Source organism: Podarcis erhardii (assembly GCF_964252035.2).
Source record: "Podarcis erhardii genome assembly, chromosome: 5".
NCBI lineage: Eukaryota > Metazoa > Chordata > Lepidosauria > Squamata > Lacertidae > Podarcis > Podarcis erhardii.
Genome location: NC_138509.1, coordinates 72,472,677 through 72,499,631, shown reverse-complemented (window position 1 = coordinate 72,499,631; position 26,955 = coordinate 72,472,677). Strand labels below are relative to the sequence as shown.

At 39.8% G+C, this 26,955-nt stretch overlaps 1 protein-coding gene and 2 long non-coding RNA genes across 9 annotated transcripts; 1 reads left to right on the top strand and 2 right to left on the bottom strand.

Moving 5' to 3' along the window:
- Positions 1-706: 706 nt before the first annotated feature.
- On the bottom strand, positions 707-26,955 carry MFF (mitochondrial fission factor). 7 transcript variants are annotated; one of them, XM_081861604.1, is made up of 10 exons: positions 26,767-26,955; positions 25,644-25,748; positions 24,802-24,958; positions 22,940-23,160; positions 22,540-22,712; positions 21,672-21,760; positions 13,485-13,643; positions 6,366-6,425; positions 2,597-2,681; positions 707-1,542 (listed from the first exon to the last, which is right to left on the bottom strand). In XM_081861604.1, the coding sequence occupies exons 3-10, from the start codon at positions 24,837-24,839 to the stop codon at positions 1,411-1,413; spliced, it is 957 nt and encodes a 318-aa protein (XP_081717730.1). In that variant the 5' UTR covers positions 24,840-24,958; positions 25,644-25,748; positions 26,767-26,955; the 3' UTR covers positions 707-1,410. The 7 variants fall into 7 exon arrangements, with proteins under 7 accessions (XP_081717730.1, XP_081717731.1, XP_081717729.1 ...); XM_081861605.1 differs by having other exon boundaries at positions 25,644-25,699; XM_081861603.1 differs by lacking the exon at positions 25,644-25,748.
- On the bottom strand, positions 7,304-8,038 carry LOC309341823. The gene is made up of 2 exons (XR_014156564.1): positions 7,950-8,038; positions 7,304-7,618 (listed from the first exon to the last, which is right to left on the bottom strand). It is a non-coding gene; the product is annotated as an uncharacterized lncRNA (long non-coding RNA).
- LOC309341833 lies at positions 7,508-9,506 on the top strand. The gene is made up of 2 exons (XR_014156576.1): positions 7,508-7,626; positions 7,959-9,506. It is a non-coding gene; the product is annotated as an uncharacterized lncRNA (long non-coding RNA).

The window sequence follows — 26,955 nt, the reverse complement described above, 5'->3', positions numbered from 1 at the left end:
AAACACCTTCACCCACTATACTTACTCACTGCTGGTAACACACCAATTTGGATTTTGTATAGGGATAACTCCAAACACAGTTCTGCCTGATGTCTTTTGGTGCCTTCCACTTTCAATTTGGAAACTAAGGGTGAAATCCAGTGATGCACAGGATTTCCACTTATGTAACAAGACTTCATTTCCTTCTGACTTCATCACACACACATTTGCCTACTCCCCAACTCTTCAGATCTGATTTTGAAGGACATGGGGGATATGGGAAGACAAGAAGCAGTCCCATTGTGCAAAGTGGCTATCCAGAAGTCCATTTGTGCCTATCTCACTGATATTTAAACAAATTAGCATACACCATTCTTAAAGATTTCAGCACTCAGCTCACCTAGCTTTTACTCATAAAAGTATTTAGGAGCAGGGCTTAATTCCACCCCACCCCCAAATAAATACTTTTCCATTTTTTATTTGGCCAAAGAAGACATATATTTTAAAATCCAACACAAAGTGTATATTAATGTAAGAAAATAAGAGTTGTGCAAATGGTTGAATTGAATAGAAATCTACGAGCAAGCAAAAAAATGCAATCAATAATGGGAGTGGTGATTTTAGATGCAGTATATTGATCTAGACTGAGAGATATAAAAGCTTTTTTGTATGCTCCACACATCCAAAGGGCAAAAGGTACAGTTAATTGGAAAAATAAGAAATTAAATACTGCTTTTGGCTGACTTTTATTAAATACATTACATTGGTACTTTGTTCCATAATCTTAAGATCACTCATGGACAGATTTGCTTAAAAACCATCTTTTTTTTAGAAAAAACATTGCAAAATTAAAGCTCAAATACATCTTACACACACCTCTGGATAATCTGCTGACTTATTTTAGCAAAGAATGTATTTTAGTCAATATGTACATGTGCTTGAATGAGAGATACTCAGGATGCTCTTTAATCTGCTGCTCTACTACCTGAAATTTGGCTAAAATAAAACAAGTGCAATAAGGTGAACTATAAAGGTGCTACATTTAATTATGGAATAACAATGAGAAACCATAAGTTAGGCCATTTTGCAGGTAATTCCAAAACCCAGTTGTTTCTTTCTACACAAGAGAGAACTGTCTGCAGTACACCTTTGTTATCTGGATGCAATTCCCTTTGCAAAATAATTCAATGCAAATGTACATGTCATGCAAAAGGAAGATAATAGGATGATACAACAATTCTGAAAATATATACACAATCATCCAGACATCCCTTTAACATTGTAAAGTTATGTTACAGCTGTTTACTGTGTCAGAAATATCCAGTGCATGGATCCTAAATCACCATACAATTCAGAGAATGAAACAAAGGACTTTGCAAATTCTCTATATGTTTCTCCACTGACAAATCTTCTGAAGTGCTGTGACCATTTCTAGCGCCGAAACCAAAGCCAACTATTTAGTAGCCAGAAAGCTACAGTAATTGAGTACATGATCATTTCTCGTTTAGCACGCTCTTTGTTTTCTTCTTCCAGAAGTTGTAGACGACGATTAAGTTTAATTATCTAAAAAAGAAAAAGGAAATGCCTTTCAATTTTAGTGCTTACTATAAGTTTACTAATTATTTCAAGACTTTTCTCGTTCATGTACTTCAGATTTGTATCACTTCTCACCCCAAAAGTCTGCTCACATGGGGGACTTAGTAATGGAAGTCTGCAGTTCTTGTTAATACAGTAGAATATTTCTGTACATTGATGCCACACACATGGATTCCAGCCTCAAAACCCTGGCTCTTTATACCTATATTAATGCTGGGTTTAGATTCACTGCCAATGCTGGCAAATTCACTGGGATTTTTTATTCATTTCAGTTTCCATTTCTGATTTTTGTCCTTCCACTCTACATCTCGTCCTTTTTAAGTGCAAAAAATGTGTGGGCTGGATCTCTCATTTTAGAGGTGGAGAGTCTGTGTGCCAACTTTGATAGGTATCCAGCTAGGACAGAACAAAACAGGAGCATCTAAGCAGCATGCGCTAGCACCTTACTCATTCACACTCAGCCGTGGTTTATGACTTACTATGATATGCAAATAGGCCCATGTATCAATATAGTATAAATAAATCACAATACAACCAAAACAAGTATGTAATGCAAGCAAATCAATTCAGCTGCTTAAAACCAGTAAAAGAGAATAGAAACCTAACAGAAAAATAAGATACAGAACATACAAAACCGAACAGATTCCATTCTGCATGGTTTGTTTGCTTGTTTACCATTAAACTAAACCTTAAACACATTGACTGCAGCCACACCTCACCGCTGGATATTTTCCATCCAAGTAGGTTCTTCTTTCTCAATTCCTCTCCCATCAATCATGTATGCACTATTTAGTTCCTATATATTATTAGTATGTTTCTGAGTTGAGAATGCACGAAGTTTTATTCGTAGACATATTAACATTCAAAGAAAAGAAATTGTATCATCATGCCTCGGAAAAAGTTGTGGTATTCAGACTTCCAAATTTAATTTTGTCCCCCTTTATCTTATTACATTCTGCATTGACTAGACTGGAAAGAGGCATACAAACTTCCACTGTAACAGTTGAAGCATTTTAATTACCTGTCGTCTTAAAGAAACAGCATCCACAACAGTGACATCTTCTGGTGTTCCCTCAAATGTTGTGTCCATATTTGAAAGGGTATATCTATGAGATAAAAAACAACCAAAAATATGCCTCAAATGTCACACATTTAACTGCACACGGGCTGGTCTTTTGTACACACATGGGGTCATTTCAATTTCTCCATTATCCCTGTGCCCTCTGAAAAGCAACTGCTGACATTCAGAGGCCTTTCCATAGCTGTATGCAATGCAGGTTGAGGGGCTACAAATGGGAAAGGAAATAAGTAGATCCTCTCAGGTGCATATAGGAGTGACCATAGTATACATCTGGGTGTATTTGGATTCCATTCAAAATATACAATTAACTGTTCTTTAGATGAAAGGGGGGGGGAACCAACCATTTTTAAGTGCTTTCTTGACTATTTTCCTACATACATAGATTTTCTGTTTAAAGAAACATAACCTTGGCTGAATTCTCTCTAGCCATTTCCATCTAAATGTAGAACTGTATTTGGAAGGGACCACAGGGATCATCTATTCCAACCCCCTGCAAAGCAAGAATCTTTTGATCAATGTGGGGCTCAGACCCATGCCCCTGAGATTAAGAGTCTCATGCTGTACTGACGGAGCTATGATCAAATATTGTCAGTTTTTATGTATAAAGTGCTTTTCATAATGTCGAGTACATCACCGGCCCTGGGATTCCTGATAAATTTCAGGAGTTTCAATCAAGTTTCCCAAATAAATTGAAGCTGAAGCCTAAAATGAAAGAGGAATTATGTGTCCCGTGTTCTCATGTCCAGTAAGTGGAAAGACAGCCTGTTCTGGATGGGGTTGCACTCCCTTGGAAGGAGCAGGTCCACAGCTTGGGGGTCCGCTTGGATTCAACACTGCTACTAGAAGCTCAGGTGGCTAGGAGTGCCTTTTCCCACCTCTGGCTGGCCCACCAACTATGGTCCCTTCTGAACAGTACTCCATGCTCTGGTTATTTGCAGATTGGATTGCTGCAATGCAATCTATGTGGAGCAGCCCTTGAAGATGACTCAAAAACTTAAATGTCTCCAAAACGCAGTGGTCAGATTACTGGCTGGGGTTCCATTTAGATCTCACACAACCTCTATTTTAGTACAGCTGCGTTGAATGCCAGTTTGTTTCTAGGAGCAATTCAAGGTGCTCGTGCTAAAAGCCCAAAACACCCCAAATATCTGAAAGACTGCTTCATATCAAGAGACTGGCAGGAGTTGGAGGATGAAGGGGTCGGGGGGGGAGGGGATGTGCAGGCAGAGGAATGGGAGAGTGAGGAGGAGGATTTGGGGAAATAGTCCAGTGAGTTGTGGGGTTCCATGGCACCAGTGAGGAGGAACCTTCCCCGGTGCCAGCAGTATCTCTGAGGCAGTTGCCGGCAGAGTTGGAAGAACTAGATCAGGAGCCGGGGCAGGCCAACAAGTGCGAGGTACAACAGGAATTTCAGTTTCTCTCCTCCCCTCTAGTCCCCCATATACTGTACCCTCAAAATCTGCTCCAGGGGGTCTCTCAACCTTCTGGATCAGATTTTGGGGTCACCTAAGGGGTTACTGAGGAAGAAAGGAAAAAGAAGCCTTGTTGCACTAGTGGATGCCCAATTTTGCAACATTCAATCTTGACCTAGATTTCTAGCTCTCACAGCTGAAAAGGCACAGTAAATAAATAGCATTTGATCTAACACTAACCAGAACAAAAGAGAAATCCAAATATATAGTTATAATTGTACTAGCACTTGTTTTCCATAGCAATTGCATTTTGGGGATTTTAATTTTATAGTACATAATTTCAAATTTGGGACTTGGTTCTGTAGTACTGAACAAGTTTTACAGCAACCCACAAGCACCATTTTTTTATTTTAAGTCTTGTGGCTTAAGAAAGATGCATACAAAGAACATCTCTGAATGCCTATCAGTTTATAGTCTGTGCGAAGAATGCCTTACAGTGCAATCCTATAAACATCTAGGTCCAACTTAGTTCAATGGGACAAAGTTCCAGGGAAGTGGAAACAGGACTGCAGCCTTAATTACAGAAGGACTTGTGATGTTCTGCAGACAAAAGTTACTCAAAACCTTTACAATATCCATTAAAAAATATTATACCTACTTATGCTAACAGTTTGTGGCACACTGATGGTCTGGAAAGGGATATGAGGAAAGATAAATGAACCAACTCCTTTTTACTTTACAAAGGTTCCCCTGCCTCCAGGGGTTATTCTTGCAAAGTACTAGTTCTGCCCTAGGTACCACAAGCTTTTATTCTCTTCTCCACTGAACTCCTATATGAAAAAGCTTGAAAACTGCAAGTTATATTTGGGCACTAGATTCATATGCTATGGGTTTTATTACCCTCAGACATACAGTTCTCTAAATGCACAGGGGAGCCCTGCATAATCCCTTTACACAATAAGATTGTAAATTATTTCCTTTCTGTAAACCAGCAGGAAACTTTTATATTAAATGCGCTCCATTCTCCTTCTGTAAACCATATTGGGCATATTTTAAAAACCCAATATTGCCAAACCTGTTTCTTCAAAGTCCAAATCAATTTTCTAAGGTTGCATAGCAAAAAAATATTTTTTCCTATTTCTGTCAATAGTGAAACATGTTAAACAGTTTTACAGTCCTATGTCCACATCAGGGACTGGAGAGGGAGAAAACAAAAACTTTTTAAATGCATAAAGAGAATAATATTTTAGTTGTATACAATGAGATCCAAGTAGACTTAGTAAAAGGAACATAGGAAAGGAGGGAGAAGGAAAGCATTCTGCACAACCATTGGCATTATTTAACAACTTTTTGATTTAACTTTAAATTTCTATTTGAAAAACTACTTAGGGTGGAATCCAACATGAAGCTCTTCCAATCATTCCGTCTGTACAAGCATTTCAGCTTGCCAGTCAGAATGAATTCCTCCCCTTGTCCCCCCCATTTGTTGTTCCATGGGTTCTCCTGATCCACTCAGAGCCAATTAAGGGGGGGGAAGAACCATTGCTCAAGCAGAAGTCTTTGTTCAGGGCTTATAGAATCATAGAATTGCAGATCTGGAAGGGATCCCAAGGACCATCTAGTCCAACCCCCTACAATGCAAGAACCTCAACTGGATCCATCCAACTTCTGCTTAAAAATCTCCAATAAAGGAGAGTCCGCCACCTCTCATGGGAGTCTGTTCCACTGTTGAACATCTCTTACTGTTAGAAATTTCTACGATATTTAGCTGGAATCTCCCTTCTTGTAACTTGAAGCCATTGGTTTGGCTCCTAGTCTCCGGAGCAGGAGAAAACAAGCTTGCTCCATCCTTCTGTTAACAGATGACAGGTGAATCTCACCCTTTCTCTCTCTTTAATTCTGTGATGGGTTATGTACTGCAAAATTTGTTGGAGTGTTCACCAGATTTTTAGTTATTTTGAAACAGATTTCCAACCTGGACTCGTCTTATATTGAATGCTAAAATCAATGGGAAATACTTTTATTCTAAGATTCAGCAGGCATAGAATCACCAGGCATAGTACAATGAAAAAGAATGTCAGTGAAAGGGTTTAAAATTAATATAGAAACCAGCAGTTAGATTAGTACACATAATCACAGCCTGTTTGATAAAAATGATTATATATCACTTAATAGCAGGAAGCAAGCTCTGCTGAACTCAGAGGGGTTTACTTTCAAGTAAAGTTCAGGAGCAAGCTAGTCTCAGGTTTTGAGAAAGCTGAATATAGACTAGAATGGCTAACTAAGTGCAAATTTACCTGGCGTCATGATGAGGATTAGAGGAAGTGGCAGCAGCAGACCCACCACGTAACACTGGCCTAGGGCAAGTTTTGTAGATAGGAGACACAAGACAGAAGAAGAAAACAGGAAAGACAGAGAAAAGAAGCAGAATAAAAAACCAGAGACAAAAATTGTTAAATATTTTTCTTCTGTTATACTGAAATACTACAAATATAAACCCTGGTTATGTTTTCAATATATTCCGTTTTATAAATACTAATTATCAATGTGCGAAGGGAACTTAACTATTTGCTTGTTGCTTTTCCAGATACAAAATCTGTGAAGAAATGTTGGAACGCTTACACATTATTTGTTTATTAAAATACTGATCTACTATTCTCTCATATAAAATAATTAGGTGGTGTACAACAAAATACACAAAAACATAAAATACCATGTAAAATCATCATAAAAATAACTGGCTCACTTTGGAAAGTTTAAACAACTGACAAGGCCTGTAGATATATAAAGTCCTTCAAGAGACACCTGGAAATTAGCAGCAAGGACACTACCAAATCACTGCTGGAAGAGTATTCCACAGCATGCCACTGCTCACAAGGCTTCTGAACATGGGATGCAATGCTTCTCCACGTGATCTCAGTAACTGAGCTGGAATATAAGAGCTCATGCTGTCCTTACAGTATTCGTGACTGAAGCTGTTTAGGGCCTTAAGAACCCTGAAGGTGATGCAGTAACATACAAGTAGCCCATGCAGGTATTTTACGTGATTATATAGTTTTAAAACTATATAGATCATTTTCACCCATCTAAAGTATGGTCAAGGTACAATCATGTTAGAAGTTAAACTGAAGTTTTCCATGCAACAATTCAGTGTGCATAACCACAACTAAAGATTTGTCAAAAGGGGCCTAAAGCGACCATAAATCGTAATAGAACACTTTGGCTGTTTATTTCACAGTTGCTAGGGTCTAAAATTATTTTTCCCAATTTAATAACTTTTTTTTTTATTTAAAAAATGCTATATTATGTAAGACTATTGGGCGATACCTAAAGTTGTGTGATGAACATCTACTCAAGCAACAAAACTGCCACTTCCTCTTTTCTCCCTGCTCTGTTCTTAACAGTTTTAAAGCCTACACATTTCCCCTGAAAACTGGATTAAGACTATTTTGAGTTAAAAAACTGTTTTCCTAAAAGAAAGATATCAATGAGGAAGAATCTGCACAATAAATTATAATCACGCACCATATTTATTTTTGTGCACTTCCTACTACAGTGGTGCCTCGCAAGACGAAATTAATCCGTTCCGTGAGGCTCTTCGTATAGCGGTTTTTTCGTCTTGCGAAGCAAGCCCATTGACAGCTTAGCGGATTAGCGCTATTAGCGGTTTAGCGGCTTATCAGCGGATCAGCTGATAAGCGGCTTAGAGCTTAGGAAAAGAGGGGGGAAAGGGAAAAAAACCCGCAGGAACTCGCAAGACATTTTCGTCTTGCGAAGCAAGCCCATAGGGAAATTCGTTTTGCGAAGCACCTCCAAAACGGAAAACCCTTTCGTCTAGCGGGTTTTCCGTCTTGCAAGGCGTTCGTCTTGCGGGGCACCACTGTACTTAGGGACTAGTTTCTCAACAGGATAATCCGCTGAGTCCATATAGGTTATCTTGCATTCCTATTCTATGGCCTCAAACAATCTGAGTTCTGCAGTGTGTTGTTTCAAATTGTGATAATCTACAACTATTAACTTAACAGCATGTACATTTACTTTCCAGCTCATAGAGAAACATTATTTTGCCCAGTAACTAACAGTCCTTGGTTTTAGATACTTACAGCCTGATCTGCTGAATATGTAGTCTTAAAATATGTCACATTTTGTTCAATGGGACTCACATTTTTAAAAATATACTCTGGGGGCAGAATGGCTGCAGTTTATTTTTATGTGTGTTGTTCACACAGTTTATGTTTATAGAGTTGTATAATTTTGCTTTGTGTCAGAGACGGAGTGTTTCTATAATTTGTATAGACAAAATGACTGGAACTCAGAAAAAATGTAGGAGGAAGGAAAACAACTGTAACAACAAGGGTACAGTAACTTACTGCCCTGAGTTGAGAGCTGACCCATGGAAAAAGTTATTTCTGCAATCACCACAATTTCTACTTAATTCCCCTGTATTGTCTATGTTTTCCCAAAGAAACTTGTCATCTCTATTTCTCTACAATCACGAGGGATGAAAAAGATGTTCCCACAATGAGAGAATAAACAAAAAATCCTGTTCACAACTCACTTGAATACTTTTAAAATTGGCACTCAAGAAGCCATAAATACCCATGTTCTGTTGGAAATGACAAGACCAGGGGTACAAACTGCTGTTAAAACAGAAGAATCCTGTTACGTACCTGACTTTTTTTAGACCACAGCTACTGATCAACTAAAGGTTTTGCACTTCCAGTAAAAACCAAATACAATAACTGTATACATCACACATCAACAGTGTGCTGCTATATGAACGAGACCAGAGTTCATTCTTCTTAAGTTGGAACTGCACATTGTAAGAAATGGTGGCCAGTTGAGAGCTTCCCTCAAACTCTCTACATAACATGAGGGAGGCACAGTCCACCCTGTGTCTCAATTCCCTATACTGAGTGTTACCAAGTGTCTACCAGCCACGGCCAGATGTGGAAAAGAAAGGTGGTGTACAGAGAAACACAAGGTAATGACATCAGAACATGGGTACGTTGTAGTGAATTATACTCAACATAGGTGGAAAAATAGATGACAGTCCATTACCAGGTTTAATATTTTATAGACTTAGGGAGATTCTAAATATGCATGACCATTGCTTGCCAACTGCAACCTCTAATCATTACTATGCATGTGTAAATGGCCATAATGGTTTAGAAATCAAGAGACTGGGGATAGGTTTCAGTGAAAGGACTTTCACTTGGACAATGGGGCTTTCCCCCCTCCCCCTGAAATTAGCTCTGGGGAGGTCAGGAGAGCCCCCAGAACAGTACTCAGGGAGAGGAAAGGGGGGTCATGCTATCTGGCAAGCTGCAATGCTTGCACAAATAGAATGACTGGAAGTGTGCAACATTGAATTCCACCCTAAGGTTCCATATCATACTATCGTCTCTCACATAGTACTCTTCACAGAGATTTTTTTTTTTAAACCCACCCCAGAAGCACTGGTCAGCAATAGTTATTGACTGGCTGCTAATATATGGGAAGAAGCATAATTAAAGCAACCAAAAAAAGTTTAACTGGAGATGCTAGGACAGGGGTCAGCAAACTTTTTCAGCAGGGGGCCGGTCCACTGTCCCTCAGACCTTGTGGGAGGCTGGACTATATTTTTTTTTGGGGGGGGGGAATGAACAAATTCCTATGCCCCACAAATAATGCAGAGATGCATTTTAAATAAAAGGACACATTCTACTCATGTAAAAACACGCTGATTCCTGGACCGTCCAAGGGCCGGATTTAGAAGGTGATTAGGCTGGATCCGGCCCCCGGGCCTTAGTTTGCCTTACCCATGTGCTAGGAGCTGAACCAGAAATCTTTGGTATGTGAATGCTACACTCTACAACCAAGCTATGATCAAATTTTATCTTGAAATGACGTATTGACTGAATGATATTGTTCTGCATTAACAAACTAATGACCACAACCTCATAGCAAATAGGAATGCTTCAAGTAGCACATTCAAATATGACTTTAAGCTCCTATGCAGCTGCTCAAATTTGTCCCAGGTTAATATATGCTTTAACTGACTTGACGTTTCATGTTCAAAATTCAGTATTTATTCCCTAAAGAAAATAAGGCATAGAAAGAAAATAATCACTAGCCGTCTACTAGATGGCTACTTCTGCTTGATTTTAGTTTTTCTATACCTGCCTTTAAAATGCCATATATATCCTTCTGTGATCACAATTCTTTGCAAACATACTCAAACGTTCCATTGTATTCCATGGGCTTATTAAGGACTGCAGCCTTAATGTAGCAATTTCTAATATTAGAAAATATACATTCAGCAACAAACTATCAGGTTTGGACTTCTTTGCTTACAAAATGAAATTTTAATGAGTTCTCTCCAACCATGTGTGTTCAAGTGCCCCCCAGCAGACTCCCAATTTGCCCCAGAGGGTTAGAAGATCACCCAGAGCATTTGGGAGGCATGTGGGGGAGAGCAGAAGGGAGGAGGACCGGAAGCTGAATTTCATTGCTGCAGTGGAAGTATGCTTGTAAGACTACAGATTTCACACTTTAGTTTAGTGGTTTAACAAAAAAAAATTGGCTTTTATAAATATTTAATTTTAAATGCTCGTGATAACTAGGAACATAGGAAACTGCCTTATGCAACTCAGACCATTGGTCAATCTAGTGCAGTACTACACTGGCTGGCAGTAGATCTCCCAGGCTTCAGACAAGGGTCTCTCCCAGTCCTGCTGGAAGATACTGAATATTGAACGTGGAACCTTCTGTATGCAGATGCTTTACCACTGAGCCAAGAAACCACCACCATGATGCTCACTTTAGGTATTAAATGGGAGTCAGATTTTACAAAATATGCAATGGGTTGGATTCAGGTTCAGTCATGCACGGACTGAAACCAAGGAAACTTACGTTAATCATGACTAAGAATGACTAAGTCTGGATCCAAACCAATACACAGAACCTAAGATGTATTAAAGGGGTCCTCTCTTGTGCTACAGCCTGTAAAACATAAACACCCATAAGCTTCAGGTAGTATACTTTTTTGTAATTTCTCAACCACTAAAATAGAGGATTCTTAAAAATGAGAGATAATCTGACCCCTTTTCATTATCCAAGCTAAGGTAGAGAAATAATAGGCAACATGAATAGGAATAGTTCAGTCCAGTGAGTACTTTTTCACTAACTCTTGGGCATATTTACTGATGTCCCTATGATAACATACTTGTTTGTAACATAAGTATCCAGGTTATAAAATGTTTTTCATGCACAGCACCTTGCTCACATGAGATAGTATGAACCATACCAAGTTAACTCTAAAGTGTTGGTATTTACCAAGGCATTCCCATATTGGGAATGAGGGAGTGGGATGGGGCAGGGAATTGAAGAACAGAGAAGAGTTACTTTACCATAGTATTATTAGCAATGATAAATTCTCAACATTTCAATTCATTATAGTATAACATGGTATAGTTATGCAAAACTGGTAGGAAGAGGAACCAGAAAAATTTGAAAGAGAAAACCAAAACAGAACTAAAACCAGAAGCTTTAGGAAGAAGAACAAAGCCAAAACTCAATCACTGAAATAAGTATTGTACTTACACGTAAAGAAAACATACCTTTTAAGCAGTGAGACTATGCTACCAAGGCCAATAAAAGAAAGAGTATAGTGTGAAATGTTTTTTTTTAAAAAGACAGTATTTTGCAGCCATGCAAGTGATGCATTTTCCAAATTTCACATTCATACATGCAGGTTAGAAAAGTTTCATCTAACAAAATGGTGTATTGAGTACTGAAGAAAAAGAGGATGTTATCCTAGATTTTGAAAATGAACATTGGCAACAACTGCAATGAGAGTTTCCAATAACACTCAGGTTCTTACTATTAATATACCAAATGAAGAAAAAACCTGCTCAAATAGTTTTAAAAATTTTAGAACTCCCAGATGGGATAAAAGTGAAAGTTTTTGTCCCCCCCCCCAATAAAAATGAAAATAAGTATATTAAAACTTTCTATTTAAATTTGGGGAAGCTATGTGTGCATATTTTTCTGGTGTATTCCAAATTACTGTTTTACTTTGTGTAAGTTTTTCCACTTGCAAGATTTTTAAAGCAGAAAAGCAGGGCACAAATATTAAATAAAAAACAAACAAAATTCCTCCTGACAGTGAACAGCCCAATTATTAGTCTTTTAAGGCAGTAGGTTTAGGTTTGGTTCCTCCAACCACCCTTGGTTTCAAGATTAGTACAAAGACTTGAAGGAGGAAGGGATTTAAGGCTTTGCTTCCCCACTAAAAGCTCCTTTGAACCGGCCTTGGAAGAAACTGCAAACTGAGGATTCTGCAGTTATCTGAACCCCAACCTAGGCCCTTCACATGGTAAAAAAAAAGTTATGTCAAAGGAGGTGAACCTTTCATTTGCACAGGTGTCCTCAGCACCCCCCGCACCTCCAAGAGGATCACAGGGTCTATGGCTGCTAAACAAAGAATTTTATTTGGGTAATATTCTCTAGTATGGCTAAGATTCTCAAAAGCCAACACAAAAATCTTCCACTAGCAGAATGTGAGAGAGGAGCAGACTTCTGATCTATAGTCTGATAAGACAGTTACATAAACGAGAGGGTCTAGACACAACTGGGTTAAAAATGTTATTTATAATAAAATAACACTTCTTTTGGTGTGAAAAGGAAACAAAAAATGAATAAATACCTGGCTCATATGTAAGGAGGTCTTACAACTTAAATTGTATAAAAATAATATTTGCACACCCACCTCCAATTAACTGGTGGATTGACAACAAACAAAGACTCTGGATTTTTTTGAGAGAGTCTCTCCTCCATGCAGCAGATCGTAAGAGCAGATTTTTTTCCAGTTTCTGTCCAGAGCTACTATATGACTTGCCTTTCAATGTAGGTTTTTCTTATCACAATAATCAGAGCAATTGCAGATAGGACTCAGCTGAGATGAATGTCAATAATAGCATTTTCATCTAGATCCCTCTCAATATTAGTGGACCTTGAATTTTTAGTTTATTAAGGCCATTTTGGGATTTGAGTATAAAACAATTCAAACTCTCAGTTGCGTTCAAAAAGAACAAAAACTCTCCCGCTGAAAGCAAGAGGATTTAAACAATCAACTTTGTCTAGAGTATGCAGCTATGTTTGTAGCACCTTGTTGCCCTTCTGTTCTTGGATTTCCAATGAGAGTGAGACTGACGTTTTAAGTCACTGTTCAGTTGTTTCACTCTTGACCAAAGAAATAAGACAACTAAGCTCCATGAAATGTGAAGTTTGGAAATGTCATTCGCAAATAGCAAAAGCAAAAAAAAAGAGTTAATTTTATTTCATGTAATTTAAGCAAACCAAAACCAATTAACTAGGAAATGAAAGGGAAGTAAAAAGCAGTAAACTGGGCAGAATCAGTGATGGCCAATCACCTGCGATTTTCATCCAGCACATCCAAGACTTGCTGGTAAGCCCTACGGGTAGAAGACTGGATAAGCGACAATATGCCCCGAGCAGAGTAAAGATTAGATCCATCTTCAGAGAACATTTGGGGTGGACAGACACGAACCTGTTGAGGTGATGGTGTCACACTGTTTGTGCAAGTGTAGCAAATGAAGAGAGAAACACTAGTGTCAGGTTTCAGATAGGAAAAAAAATCATCCATCAACCAACCCTTTTTGAAAAATTAAAGCTGACCCCCATTTTTTCTTCTTCCTTCCCCATCAACAGATTAAAAACCACATCAAGGAAATGTTAGTGGGTATCTTGTGAACTGACTCTTGGAACCCTTTATATGAGGCAAAATATCAAGGATAATGGCTTTGATTCATTGTGATCAAAGAATACTAAAAACCAGAGGCATGATAATAAGCAGGTCTGTATTAAAAACACAGGACACAACAGCACTCTTTAGCAGATAGTAAAGACAGATTTGGATTCACTGTATGCCAGAATCATACAATGCAGATCACAGCCTCAAATATATCCAAGTTACTCAGAGACTGGAGGAGAGTATGTTGAAAACATTCTGAAAAACAGAAGCCTATATAAAACAAGAGTGACATAAACATACTAGTTTGATTGATTGATTTTTTTTTTTGCAAATACAGGGCTATGTGAAAAACATGCAAATATAGGACTACAAAAGAAACATGCAAGATAACAAAAACACTGGTGAAGGCTTCTTATATCCCAAATATTCCAATAAGCAAAAATTTCTTTTAGCACTTATCCTGAAAGCAAGAGGCTGAGGATTTACCAAAAAAATTGCATCAAAAGCACTCATTGCCTATAAGACAAATGAAAGTGCAATTCAGCACCATCTATATAAATGGGAATTTTGCAATTCACTTCAACAGGATATTGATTAAACTTTTATTTTTCAAAGGTCAATTCTGAGAGAGCTATTGATCCCAACAAGATTTCAGAAAACTACACATATGAATAGGCAAAAGTACTAAGCAAAATCTTCAAAGCTTGTAGTATTGACCTTTTTTGTTTTTGTTTAAAAAGAAACATTTCTCCCTTTCCACATTTAAGATTGTTCTTTAATTTTGAGGTTTAACTACATTAATCAAGATTTTACCATTTAGTCTGAACTCTGCCTTACTAAGAGCAGGAAGAGAAGCATTACGGGTATAGCATTTTAAGTCCTTCTGAATAATCAGTTCATGACACAATCTGGGTACAAGCCAACAAGCACTTTGGTTTCAAGCAAAATTTTAAATAATTATTTTGAAATGAACCTGATGAACTAAGAGGGATTAATCAATCAAGGGACTGAAAGGCAGTCATGCCTATCCTCTGTTTAAGAGCGAAACAATTATATATAAAATACAATTTTAAAAAATCCTTATTGAATGTTAGAAAAATACAGAGCTTGTGGAAAGAGAAAAGAAAAAGCAATACTGATAACCTGGAAATAAAAACGTTTGGGCCTCAAAAAACAACAACAACCATACACATGTAGTGTCCCCATATAATTGTCTGCCAAGCCTGCTGTACAGTGCGTATATATTATATAGAAATAGCTCTGATGAATACACTCAATGCACCTTTAAAAATGACTATATATAGGTTATATATTGTAATTATATCCTCACACATAACCCTATATTCTCACAGGGAGGCTATGTCTGTTGTGCTTGAAATGGACAATTATTACTTATGTTTTACACAACCAACAAATAAGAAAGGCTATTCTCACAATCCTGAATGTATTTAAATAAAACGAAACCTCAAAGAGTTTTCAGTGGAACTTGCTTTCAAGGAAGTCTCATTAGAACTGCAAACCTCTTGTACCTTGTTACTTCAGCAACAGTAAAATGCAGATTTTCGGATATGAAGTTCTGCAAGTAAACCAAAAACAACTATTCTAGCAAACACAAGGCTACAAATTAATATTGTTCTATGATCCTGGTGTTTTACTAACTAACTAACTAAATAAATAAGTAAATAAAATGAGAGAACAGGTCCCTGTCTCAGCAAGCTTACTACCTAAAATGGAACATTGGGTCTCTTATTGTGAATAGGACCTCAGGTTGATAAGTGAGTCGGCCATGAAACGTGATTTGTCCAAAATACGGCCATGTGACTAACTGATTTAACTGGCTTCGGCTTCTGAGAACCTAGACAAACAAAATATGACTAGGGAATCAGGATGTCATGCTGAACCTGACACAGAGAAGAGGGGGATTTGCTGTGATTAACGTGAGTGGCCTGGGATGCAGAGCGTTCTCATGAATGGCTCACTTACCCACTTGAGAAGAAATATACCTAACAATATATTTTTCAGCTAATATAAGCTGAAATTTGTTTTATTCTTTGCTATCTTCACATACCCAAAAACCAACTACAGTGGTACCTCTGGATTTGAACAGGATCCATTCCGGAGCCCCGTTTGCATCCTGAAGCGAACGCAACCCGCATCCGTGCGTGAGCGGGTCGCGATTCGCCGCTTCCACGCATGATGTCATTTTGAGCGTCTGCACATGCGCAAGAGGTGAAACCTGGAAGTAATGCGCTTTGTTACTTCTGGGTCGCTGCGGAGCGCAACCCGAAAATACTCATCCTGAAGCTACTTCAACCCGAGGTATGACTGTATGATGGTCAAGACCTGCTGGGACTGATTCTATGACTGAAGAGGAAATCCTCTACACCAGAGATTTTCAACCTTTTTGAGTCCACGGCTCCCTTAACCAACTACATTCTTTCTGTGGCACCCCTATGGGGCTCAGAAGCACATTTATGTCACCCCTTGCCTGCAGAACTGGCACCCTCTCACCCTTTTTCGAACACCTTCACCCTGTGGAGTGTTCCCTCAGCCTCCTCTCCTCTCTCCTTGGGAGTTCTCTGGACTGCTGCTGCTGTGGTTCCTGGTATTTGACCTGCCCTGCCCCAAAGAGAGGTGCCTCTCAGAGCCTGCAGAGCCTATAGCCAGGGCTGCTGCAATAAAACAGCTGTGCAAGCCTACATTGAAAGACCTACATTGGCTCCCAGTATGTTCCCGAGCACAATTTAAAGTGCTGGTGCTGAGCTTTAAAGCCCTAAACGGCCTTGGTCCAGTATGTCGGAAGGAGCATCTCCACCCCCATCGTTCTACCCGGACACTGAGGTCCAGCACCGAGGGCCTTCTGGCGGTTCCCTCACTGCGAGAAGCTAAGTTACAGGGAACCAGGCAGAGGGCCTTCTCGGTAGTGGCGCCCTCCCTGTGGAACACCCTCCCACCAGATGTCAAAGAGAACTACTACTAGACTTTTGACATCTGAAGGCAGCCCTGTTTAGGGAAGCTTTTAATGTTTGATGTATTACAGTATTTTAATATTTTTTTGGAAGCCGGCCAGAGTGGCTGGGGAAGCCCAGCCAGATGGGTGGGGTATAAATAATAAATTATTATTATTATATTATTATTATTATTATTTGGGAGGCAGAGACATGAGAGGGCATCAGAGGAGGAAGGGAAGGAGACAGAGGCCAGTGTTGCCCAAGGGCACCTCTGACCATCATTCAAGGCACCCCAGGGTGCCACAGCACACTGGTTGAAAACCACTGCTCTAAACCTTACCAGGAGAAGAGCTAATTGAATTCAATGGAACTTCCTCAGAATGTATAGGATTTGACTACAAGTAAGAAAAAAAACCTGACTGATTCATCCACCATCTGCTCATGAACTACATCTACTGCTTTTATCGCCACAAAAACTGTCTTCAGGGACACTGTGCAAGGCTAGTTGTGTATATAATGTCTGAGAAAATGTGGTGCTAAAAACCGAAGTCAAAGCTAAGATACACTCAAAAAGCTATACAACAGACTTATTTAATAATCAAACCATCACTTCATTCAGTTCAGTATTGTCTATACCTGGAAGCATCTGTCCAGGATTTGAGACTGGAATATTTCCTAACACTACCTTGAGAGGATAGGAGCTGAAATGGGACCTTCTGCATGCAAAGAATGCACTCTGGTGAGCTTTCCCCAGGTTGTGTGATAAGATGTATATTAGGGATCAAACTCTTATTTACAAATTTGGGGATGAAACTATTTACAAAATGGCAAAGGGGAAATAACAGACAACATTCATAATGACATCACGAGTAATATAAACCCATAAATAATTGTGGGAAATTCAGGAACATGTACAAAATCATATTCAGCTTAAAATCTGACAACAATTTCTCATTAGCTATGATATGCAGTCACTTCCTCTAGCAAGTTCAAGCAAGAAGCTTCAAGACTAGCACAAGAAGGGTTTATTAAAAAATTTATGTCTCTCCCCTTCCTTTATTCCCTGTATCAAGTTAGTGATCTAAGAAGCCTCAGCTTTTAACTATCAATAGAGAGAGACAGAGGAACAATAACTCAAAGAAGGCAAACTTCCCTACAGTATTTCTACAACTAATAATATTGCTTATACCAGTGCTTTTTTTTCAAAAAAAATGTTTAGGGGTACTCTCATTTTCCTACTCATACTGAAATACTGCCCCCTCAATGAGGCCAAACTTAGATTCACAAAATGTTTAGGTTTATGTGTACCCCCAGGAAAAAAAAAACACTGGCTAAGCCACTTATGTAGAAAGAATATATTTGCAAATAGAAGTTATGCATTGTCATATTTTTCCAACCTGATTATGATACCTATCTGGCCTCTGGGGCCACCTGATATCCTTGCACTGGCCTAAAATTTGCATGCATAAAATCCAAAGTGCATAGGTCTGAACAGTGCAGTCAATCCACAAACCAACCACATGGTTCAGCTGATATGTGTTGGATTTTGCACACACATATTTCTACTACGCTCATGTAGGATTAGTATGCCAGAAACATGCAGCCTTGTCCTCTCCACCAACCACTGTTTATCCCTAAAATTTGTACTCAAATTTTATAGTTAAAAACTAAGCAAAAATATGCTCCCAAATTCATTACAATACTGAAAAATTTTCATATTCCGTTAATTTGTGTCTTAATTACAGGTGGAACCAAACATACAGAATATTTAAAAAATATCAAATCAGACAATATAGACAAGTCTCTTAGATGGCAATGCATTATGTACACACTTGACATATCTAAAAGTGAATGGTTATAATTAGTGGTCAAGCTTACGTTTCATCTTTAGCTGTGAAGGGTGACTGGTACCTTGGCATTTTAACTCTCAGGACAGTTTCAAGACTGTGACTCCACTAATCACAGTTGTTAATATCTTAAAGAGGGAGCAACTTTCTAAATAATTGGAAGGTCATTAAGGCAATCATCATTACTGGTTATCACTTCTTGTGCCTAGTTATTACTAGTCCTCAAAAGCATTTGAGAATCTCTGTATGCTCAAAAGGTTATCAGGAAAGCCACTACATACAGTTGTATGGCAAGTGCAGAAATGACAACATATATTGTTCCAAGAAGGCAGATGAGGAAAAGGAACCAAGCCAATTCCTCTTCTAGACATGGTAAGGTTTGGCACAGAATTTTCTCATTGTTGCAACAAACATACTAGAATGTCATGTCACAGTTCCTATGCTAGAATGTGGAAGCTACCCTGTGCAATTGCACTTGCCATGCATGGCCACAGTTCCAACTACTAACATGCATATGCACCCTCCAAAAGAAAGAAAAATGTGTTTGCCAAAATGCTGCACAACAGCACTTGAAAGGATAACTATTTATACACTGTTAGCTTCTTTGGCCACAATTTCTTTTTTTGTGGAAAAACAGGAAACAAATTGAAAATGAAAACTGGAGGCAGCAGCCTGGAAACTCAGAACTGAGAAGGCAATGCTATCAGTATACCACATCAAGCAACACCCTTAATTCGGTCCATGTAAAACTCACCACTGCAGCACTAGAATATCATCCTACCCTTTTCAAATGCAAGTGGGATTGTCAAAAGTACTATGATGGCTGCAGATAGATTCAGGAAAGGTCATATACCTTAGCTTGACACTTGGAAGACATACTTTATATCCAACGACCACTTACCCTTTGAATGAGTCATCACAGCACCAACCTCACAAAAAGGCCTCACAACACCAGCTCCAATAGTGACCTACAGATAGCTAGAAACCCTTCTGTGAGACCTTGAACTCCCAGTCACCCTTGTGATAGCATATAACTTCAACTACAGAGGAGACAAGGAGTTGTTGTTCTAGCTGTTTCCATCTCCCCACTTTCCTCTCCTGCCAACAGGGGACAAGCAGGAAAACAGTAGTGGAAAGTGATTTCTTTCTTCAGGCTCATAGCTGGAAGCAAAATGAAGTGTTTACCTCACTACAAGAATCTTAATTAAAAGATACTGATCACCCCATAGTCTTAATGAATCAGCATTTATAAGTTTGTAATAAAGACCCACTCTGTCCTTTGCACTGCATAAACAAAGACGATGTAATTAATTCTAAGCATGCAGGCAGCAGAAGATTCAAGTAGATCCAATAACAATTTGAAATACTTCCCTTCACACAAATCCACTATAAATGTATTTTAGAAACAAACTTTCTTTATCCTATAAAGAGAGTTCTGGATCCAGACTAGGTTAGTGACACTTTAAAGGTAAAGGTAAAGGGACCCCTGACCATTAGGTCCAGTCGTGACCGACTCTGGGGTTGCGGCGCTCATCTCGCTTTATTGGCCGAGGGAGCCGGAGTACAGCTTCCGGGTCATGTGGCCAGCATGACTAAGCCGCTTCTGGCGAACCAGAGCAGCGCACGGAAACGCCGTTTACCTTCCCGCCGGAGCGATACCTATTTATCTACTTGCACTTTGATTAGGTGGGCAGGAGCTGGGACTGAACAACAGGAGCTCACCCCGTCACAGGGATTCAAACCGCCAACCCTCTGATCGGCAAGTCCTCGGCTCTGTGGTTTAACCCACAGCGCCACCCCCACACTGAAATTAAAGGAACTTATGTCTGTCATGACTAAATTGCCCTCTGTTTCAATGGAGCTCAAGTGTCACTTTAGCCTGGATTCAATACAGAAAAAGAAGAAGGAACTATTAAAAATTATCATACAAAGTTTAAAGAACATTTTCACTTATCCAGAAGAATTACACACACAAAAAGTGCTAGTTGAAAAAGGAACAGAAAATGATGTATTTCATGTGAAGATATACAGTCTGATATATAGCTTGTCCTATTTGATTTTGGGTGATATCCACCTGTCATTTTGTGAAGTTCATTAAATTCAACTGGTCTACTCTGAACATGACTGGTGGGTATCAACCTCTAGCTTAATATGTACCAGGATGTGTACTTATTAAGATGTGTTGAACCACTATGATAAACACACAGTTAAGTTGGCTGTTTAACAACGCAATCCTATTCATATCTACACACGAGCAAGCCCCACTGAGTTAATAGGGTCTTACTCCCAAGGTAGGTAGGTATAGGACTGCAGCCAAAGTTAACACATTTTAAGCTGATCCAGTGATGCATTTGTTTGTTTTCTTAAATTAAGAAATATATATGCAATATATGCATATATAAGGTAAAGGTAAAGGGACCCCTGACCATTAGGTCCAGTTGTGACCGACTCTGGGGTTGCGGCACTCATCTCGCTTTATTGGCCGAGGTCATGTGGCCAGCATGACTAAGCCGCTTCTGGCGAACCAGAGCAGCGCACGGAAACGCCGTTTACCTTCCTGCTGGAGCGGTACCTATTTAACTACTTGCACTTTGACGTGCTTTCGAACTGCTAGGTTGGCAGGAGCAGGGACCGAGCAACGGGCGCTCACCCCGTCATGGGAATTTGAACCGTTGACCTTCTGATCGGCAAGTCCTAGGCTCTGTGGTTTAACCCACAGCGCCACCCACATCCTTATATACATATATACTGGGGGGGGGGGTACCAAATGCTGCTATATGAAGTCATTTAGCAAATGCTGTTTTCTGCAGCTGAAAAAATGTTTTGTGAACAATCACACAAAATTTACTTCATTAATAGTTAGTTATTATTCCAACAAACAGAAGAAAAAATATTTGGAAAGTCAGTTGTAGCTGTGTAAGATTAAGTAACTTCTCTTTATAAAGAAGATAATCAGTTGAAAGGCATATCCTAAGCATGAATTGGTAAGGAACACATGAAGAAGCTTTTTCTACAAATGTTGCATGCGCCAATAACCCCTCTACTCACATTGACTCATTTCTCATCAATTGACCATTTTGACGATTTGCACTTTCACTCATGGAGCGTTCTCTTTTCAGTCTCCCAACTGAGCGAACCTGCAAAACAAAGCGGGGGGGGGGGGGTACCAATGCTATGAAATCAGTATCCAGCTTTATCTAATATCAACAACTGAACCATTTTCATTTTTAGTAAAGCAGAAAATGAATAAAAACAGTCTTCCTGGATGGTGACATTTTTCCTGATATTTTGGAAAGTAAGGAGAACAAAGACTCCCCTCTCTTGCATGTCCCCAATTTTTAAAATGAGAAAAAAATGTCAAAAATAATTTAAGTTTACCAACAGCTTTTGAAATTAAGTTTGGTTTAAGACAGAAATAGAGAACCATTGGGTCTCTAGACATTGTAGGACTCCCAGCTCTCATCAGCCCCAGCAAGCACAGAACATCAGGAAAGATGGGAACTGTAGTCCAAGAACATATACAGCCCTTCCACTAAAATTCTTATGCCAGTTTACACAGTAATAAAATACAAATGATTAAGATGCAAATCCAAATTATCAGAAAAACTTGAAGACCAAAAGGCATTAAGTCTTATAAGCCAGATAAAAACAATCAAGATAGCCCAAATTATGTCTAAGCAGCCTGGTACCAAAAATACAACCAAGTAAGCACCACACAAAAAAGTGTTCTGGGGGTATCTTTGCTTTCAACAGGGAGTATTAAAATAATATACTGTGTTCTACAAAGCAGTAACCTACTTTATAGTACTGATCTGAAATGGAGTATAAAGCAATAAATATTCGACTTCTCTTTTGACTTATTAAATATAATATTGAAACAAAACATGATGAAATGAAAGGCCTAAAGAATACTAGCCTCTTCATTTTGAGGAGTTTGAGTAGGGGCTCGCTCTAAGTCCAGGAAATCTAGTGGTCGTTCACTGAGTGAAATAACACGGGGAGGTGTTTTCAGTGACAGAGACTTGAATGGAGTTGACTGGAGAAGATCTAGATCTGGCGGCCTGGAGAGTGGAATGTCTTCACTATTACCTGTAAGTTAATATCAAGAACATTTTACTAACAAATTATTCAAAATGGCTCAATGGGTAGATTGCTGGAGCTGGGTAAAATCAAGCTCAAATCCCATATGAAGTATGAATTCACTAGGTGGTCTTAAGCAAATCACACTCAAGTTCATATGTAAAAATAAATTGAATGGGTGTGAAGTCTGACAGCATGCTACTTTATCACCTCTGTCCACCTGAAGGCAAACGTACCTGCCACTACAATCCGCTCTGGAACCTGCATTGTTACACTGGCATTTGGAATCCCCCCTTCATGAGCACTGTGTTCAAGGTCAGCATTTGGTGGAGCAACCTTGAGTTTTTCCGGAACTCTCATTCTCTGATTGATCCCTTCAGTATACTCCATTTCATATTGAATTCGATTCATTTCTGCCATTTCGGCAGCCGGAGATGGGAATGCTGTCGTGCTCATCCTAATACGAGATAAAACAACCTCAATTAACCCTCAGTAGTAAAAAGAAACACAACATGGGTTTTGATCCACAGTAAATTGAAGTCTTCCACTGTTGGTAGAGAATGTGTTTTAAGTCTATGTAACGGTGGATGTGCAGCACAGCCATTGTGTATAAGATGCCCCCTATGATTTAACACTGGAATTAAAATTTGCATACACCTGCTTTACTGCTTGCTCCATGTGAGTAGAGAAAGAAGCCACATAGCCAGTTATCCATAGCTTCTGATTTTGATGTAATGATAAAAAACATAATTAATTAATGGCTTTCAAACAAACCATAATATAAACCAAGGTTTAAAGTTGGCTTCCATATCTTGGCTTGTTTGGAAGACATTAACCATAGTTCCCAGATCAGATGCAAAAGGAAGCTAGAGTTAACCATAGCTTCGTGTGTGAAGGGCAAAGCAAAGTGAGAGCACAGGAGCTGCATGTGGCTGCATGAAAATTTTACATATCTTTGCACCAAGATATCAAAGCCTTATTAAACAGAAATTAGTTTGTGCAAATGTGGCCAATTTATGCCAACCCAGGGCAACCATATTGGAGGCAGATGGTAAAGAGACAAATTTCACAAATATTAAGCATACAGGGTACAAAGAGAGCCTGAAAGTGAGCAAGTCTCACTTTCTGACCTACATTTCAAAAAATGAAGGTTCTGTGTCTCTCTTCCCCCAGCTTCACCCCACAGCTTAGATTCTTGCTTCAAGATTCATGAAGCATCTACAACCACCTAAATTAAATAGTACTAATTATTCCAAATGAGTACCTAGCTCTGGGCAATTTATTTTAAAGACATCTCTTTCTAAGAGGCAAGAACAGGGGTGGTTAACCTCTCCTCCTTAACTGCTATGCACATACAAGTAAAGAAGGGGCTATGTGCCTGACTGCCTGTGTCCTTTGCTGTGTGGGGGAACAGTGTGCAGGAGACTGTGGAATGGCCACACTCTTTTGACCATACCCAACTTTAGAATGTGGCTCCCAGAAGGGCAGCCAAGGGTGAAAGTGGCCCTTGGGCCAAAAAAGCTTAGCCACCACTGGCCAAGAACAAAGCACACTTTTGAAGAGCCCAGTGTTCTGATGGAAGACAACGAAGGCCATATCAGCATTCTCCATTCTTAAATAATGAGACTTCTCCAAGAGCCAATCAAACAAAATTAACAGTTCCAATCTGTATGCATTTTAAGTTCTCCAATATAGATTCATATTAAGGATTCCTTAACATTTAAGGCAGGGACAGCCAACAAGGAGCCCTCCAGATGTTGTGGGACTCCAACTCCCAGACCATTGCCTATGTTGGCTGAGGCCAATGAGATGTAGCCCCACAAAACATCAAAATTCCACTTGTCTGCTTGCAAGTATAGGCTCTAACTACCAAATGTTTAGCTGTGCTGCAATTTGAAGAATACATTTCTACTGTTTCTTTCATTATCCAAATTTCTGTGAAAAGGAGGCAAGGCCCTATCTTTCCCTCAAGTAAGGGAACACATTAGGCTAGCTAAGTTTTTTAAATATTGCAATCAACAGAGATAAAAATACCTACAAGAGTCAATCTTCTATCTGCTTCTACAAGCACAAGTTCAACTCTACAGCTTTCACTAACCTTCCTACAGGAATGTCACTGCTTGATCGCTTGCTCATTTTGTTGTTTGCTTGCAACGTTTTAATATCACTACACTGCAGCACTGTTCACTTTACGTAACAGTATCCCTAAACAGTGGAACTTTTGTACATAAGACAGCATGACAACTGCTTTCAAGCTGTAAAGGGGGGGAGGGAAAAAAAGAACAGAAAACAGCATTAGGCATATTACATAATTAAATATTTATTACCTACGACATATCTGATCTGTACCCAATTATTCCGTAATGTGAGCTCAGTAAGTAAATGTCAGATATCTTCCATATACTTAAACTTATGAGGCTTCGTAAATGCCAAATTTTTAAGTCCCCAGTTCTGATTTTTACAAGAATGGAACTATAATTCAACAGATGTGCTCCTGAAGGAGCAAAATATGCAATCAGATGGCAGTTGCTAAATTTACAAAATAATTAAACCATCCTAAAGAAAAATAGATTGTATTTGTGCCTATATAAATATAACTACAACAAAGCAGAGACTACTTGGTTTCTAACACTTGCTTTTATTCTAGGCTACATGGCAAGCAGATCCAAAAACAAGACAGGGAATCTGCCTACTTAAGCATATGGTTTATTGCAAATCTCACAAGGGTGAATAAGTATATGTGGTGGGAGTTTAGAAATCAGAATACAACTAACCACGCTGCAATGTAGCAAGAGATATTATTTTGCTGCCATACAAAATGTGGGAACAATTATGACATGAACGTCAGCCTGTTCACACTTCTGTAAAAAGGCTCAACCCCTACTGAGAATCTTAAGAGGTAGAACAAGATGTGAACAAAGGACAGCATAGATGAGGTACCTGTGGTCCAACTTTGATAGCAAAGGCCAAGAATCCAGGGCCAATCCCTTCAACCACTGAAGAAAGCCCAAAGAACCAACATTAATCCCTGTAAGCCTTGTGCACCTGTGGATGAGTGTGTCAGGTTGAAGCACTCTACATCGGCAGCATCTGGAGGACAATGGTTTGGGGAAAAGCCAGTGGAACTGCTGGCACATGCAGAAATCAGCTTTTGGCATAAAAGCACTGCTAAAAGTTGTTACCCAAATCTTCAGGCAACAGAGGAGTGTCTGACCCTTGGTTCGCAATACCAGTTGCTGGGATTCCGCAAGTGGGGAAAGTGCTGCGGTGCATCGATCCTGCTTACAGGCTTCCCATGATGACTCCTTTGAGAAGAGGAAGCTAGATGAGATGGGCCTTTGGCCTGATCCTGCAGGGCTCTTCTTAAGGCGCACCAAAGACGTGGTTTGCAATGCTTAACGGCCTGAAGGCAAGGAGTGTAACAGGTTCATAAGGCAAACTCTGTAGTAAGAGTTCAGGAGAGCCCAAGGCAGGATCGGAGCAGAGGTCTACCCAATTCAGCACCCATTTCCTCAACGTGGCAAGCTGGGTGCTTTGACAAGAACCTTCAGCACAAAGCATGTAATATATAGCATGTAAAGGCCTCTTGAGCATAGAAATTACAGCCATAGCCGAATTGAGAGGTGGGGAAGGGGGGGGGGGAGAGACTCTGGTCAGAAACCGAGAAAAGCGCAGTAAGCCAACAGGTCAATGGGTATTTTTTTTGCGGGGGGGGGGATTTGACATGACAGTAACAAAGGCCTCGGCGACGGGGGTGGGGGCGAGGAATAACGGCAACGGCCGGGTGGGCGGGCTGAGGCAACGATTTGATAGGAACCTGTGTGGGCTGAGGGACCGTTATTTATGAGGAAGGGGGTTCAAAGATGGGGCGGGAATAAAGCCCCCCCCCTCCCGCCAATGCTGAGGGAACCAGGCGCAACGGCGGTTGGACTCGGGCATCTGGTCGGCGGTGGGGGGGTGTGTGTGCTAATTTCGCAGCTTCCTCCCCATTCCCGCGCCCCCCGCCACCGCCTCCCTCTGAGGGGAAGGGAAGGCCCAGACCAGCACTCTCTCCGGTTCTCACCCTGAGGCCAACGGGGAGGCGGCTTCTTGGGTCTCGGGTATCCACTCCGACCGCTTTGGTCTCGGTTCCTCTCTCTCTCTCTCTCCGGGGCCGTTAGCCAAAGGGCATCCAAGCAGCCCCTCGCCTACACAGCCCTGGAACAGAAGCAACGAAACGAAACAAAAAAAAACCCGACCCCGATTGGCCCCA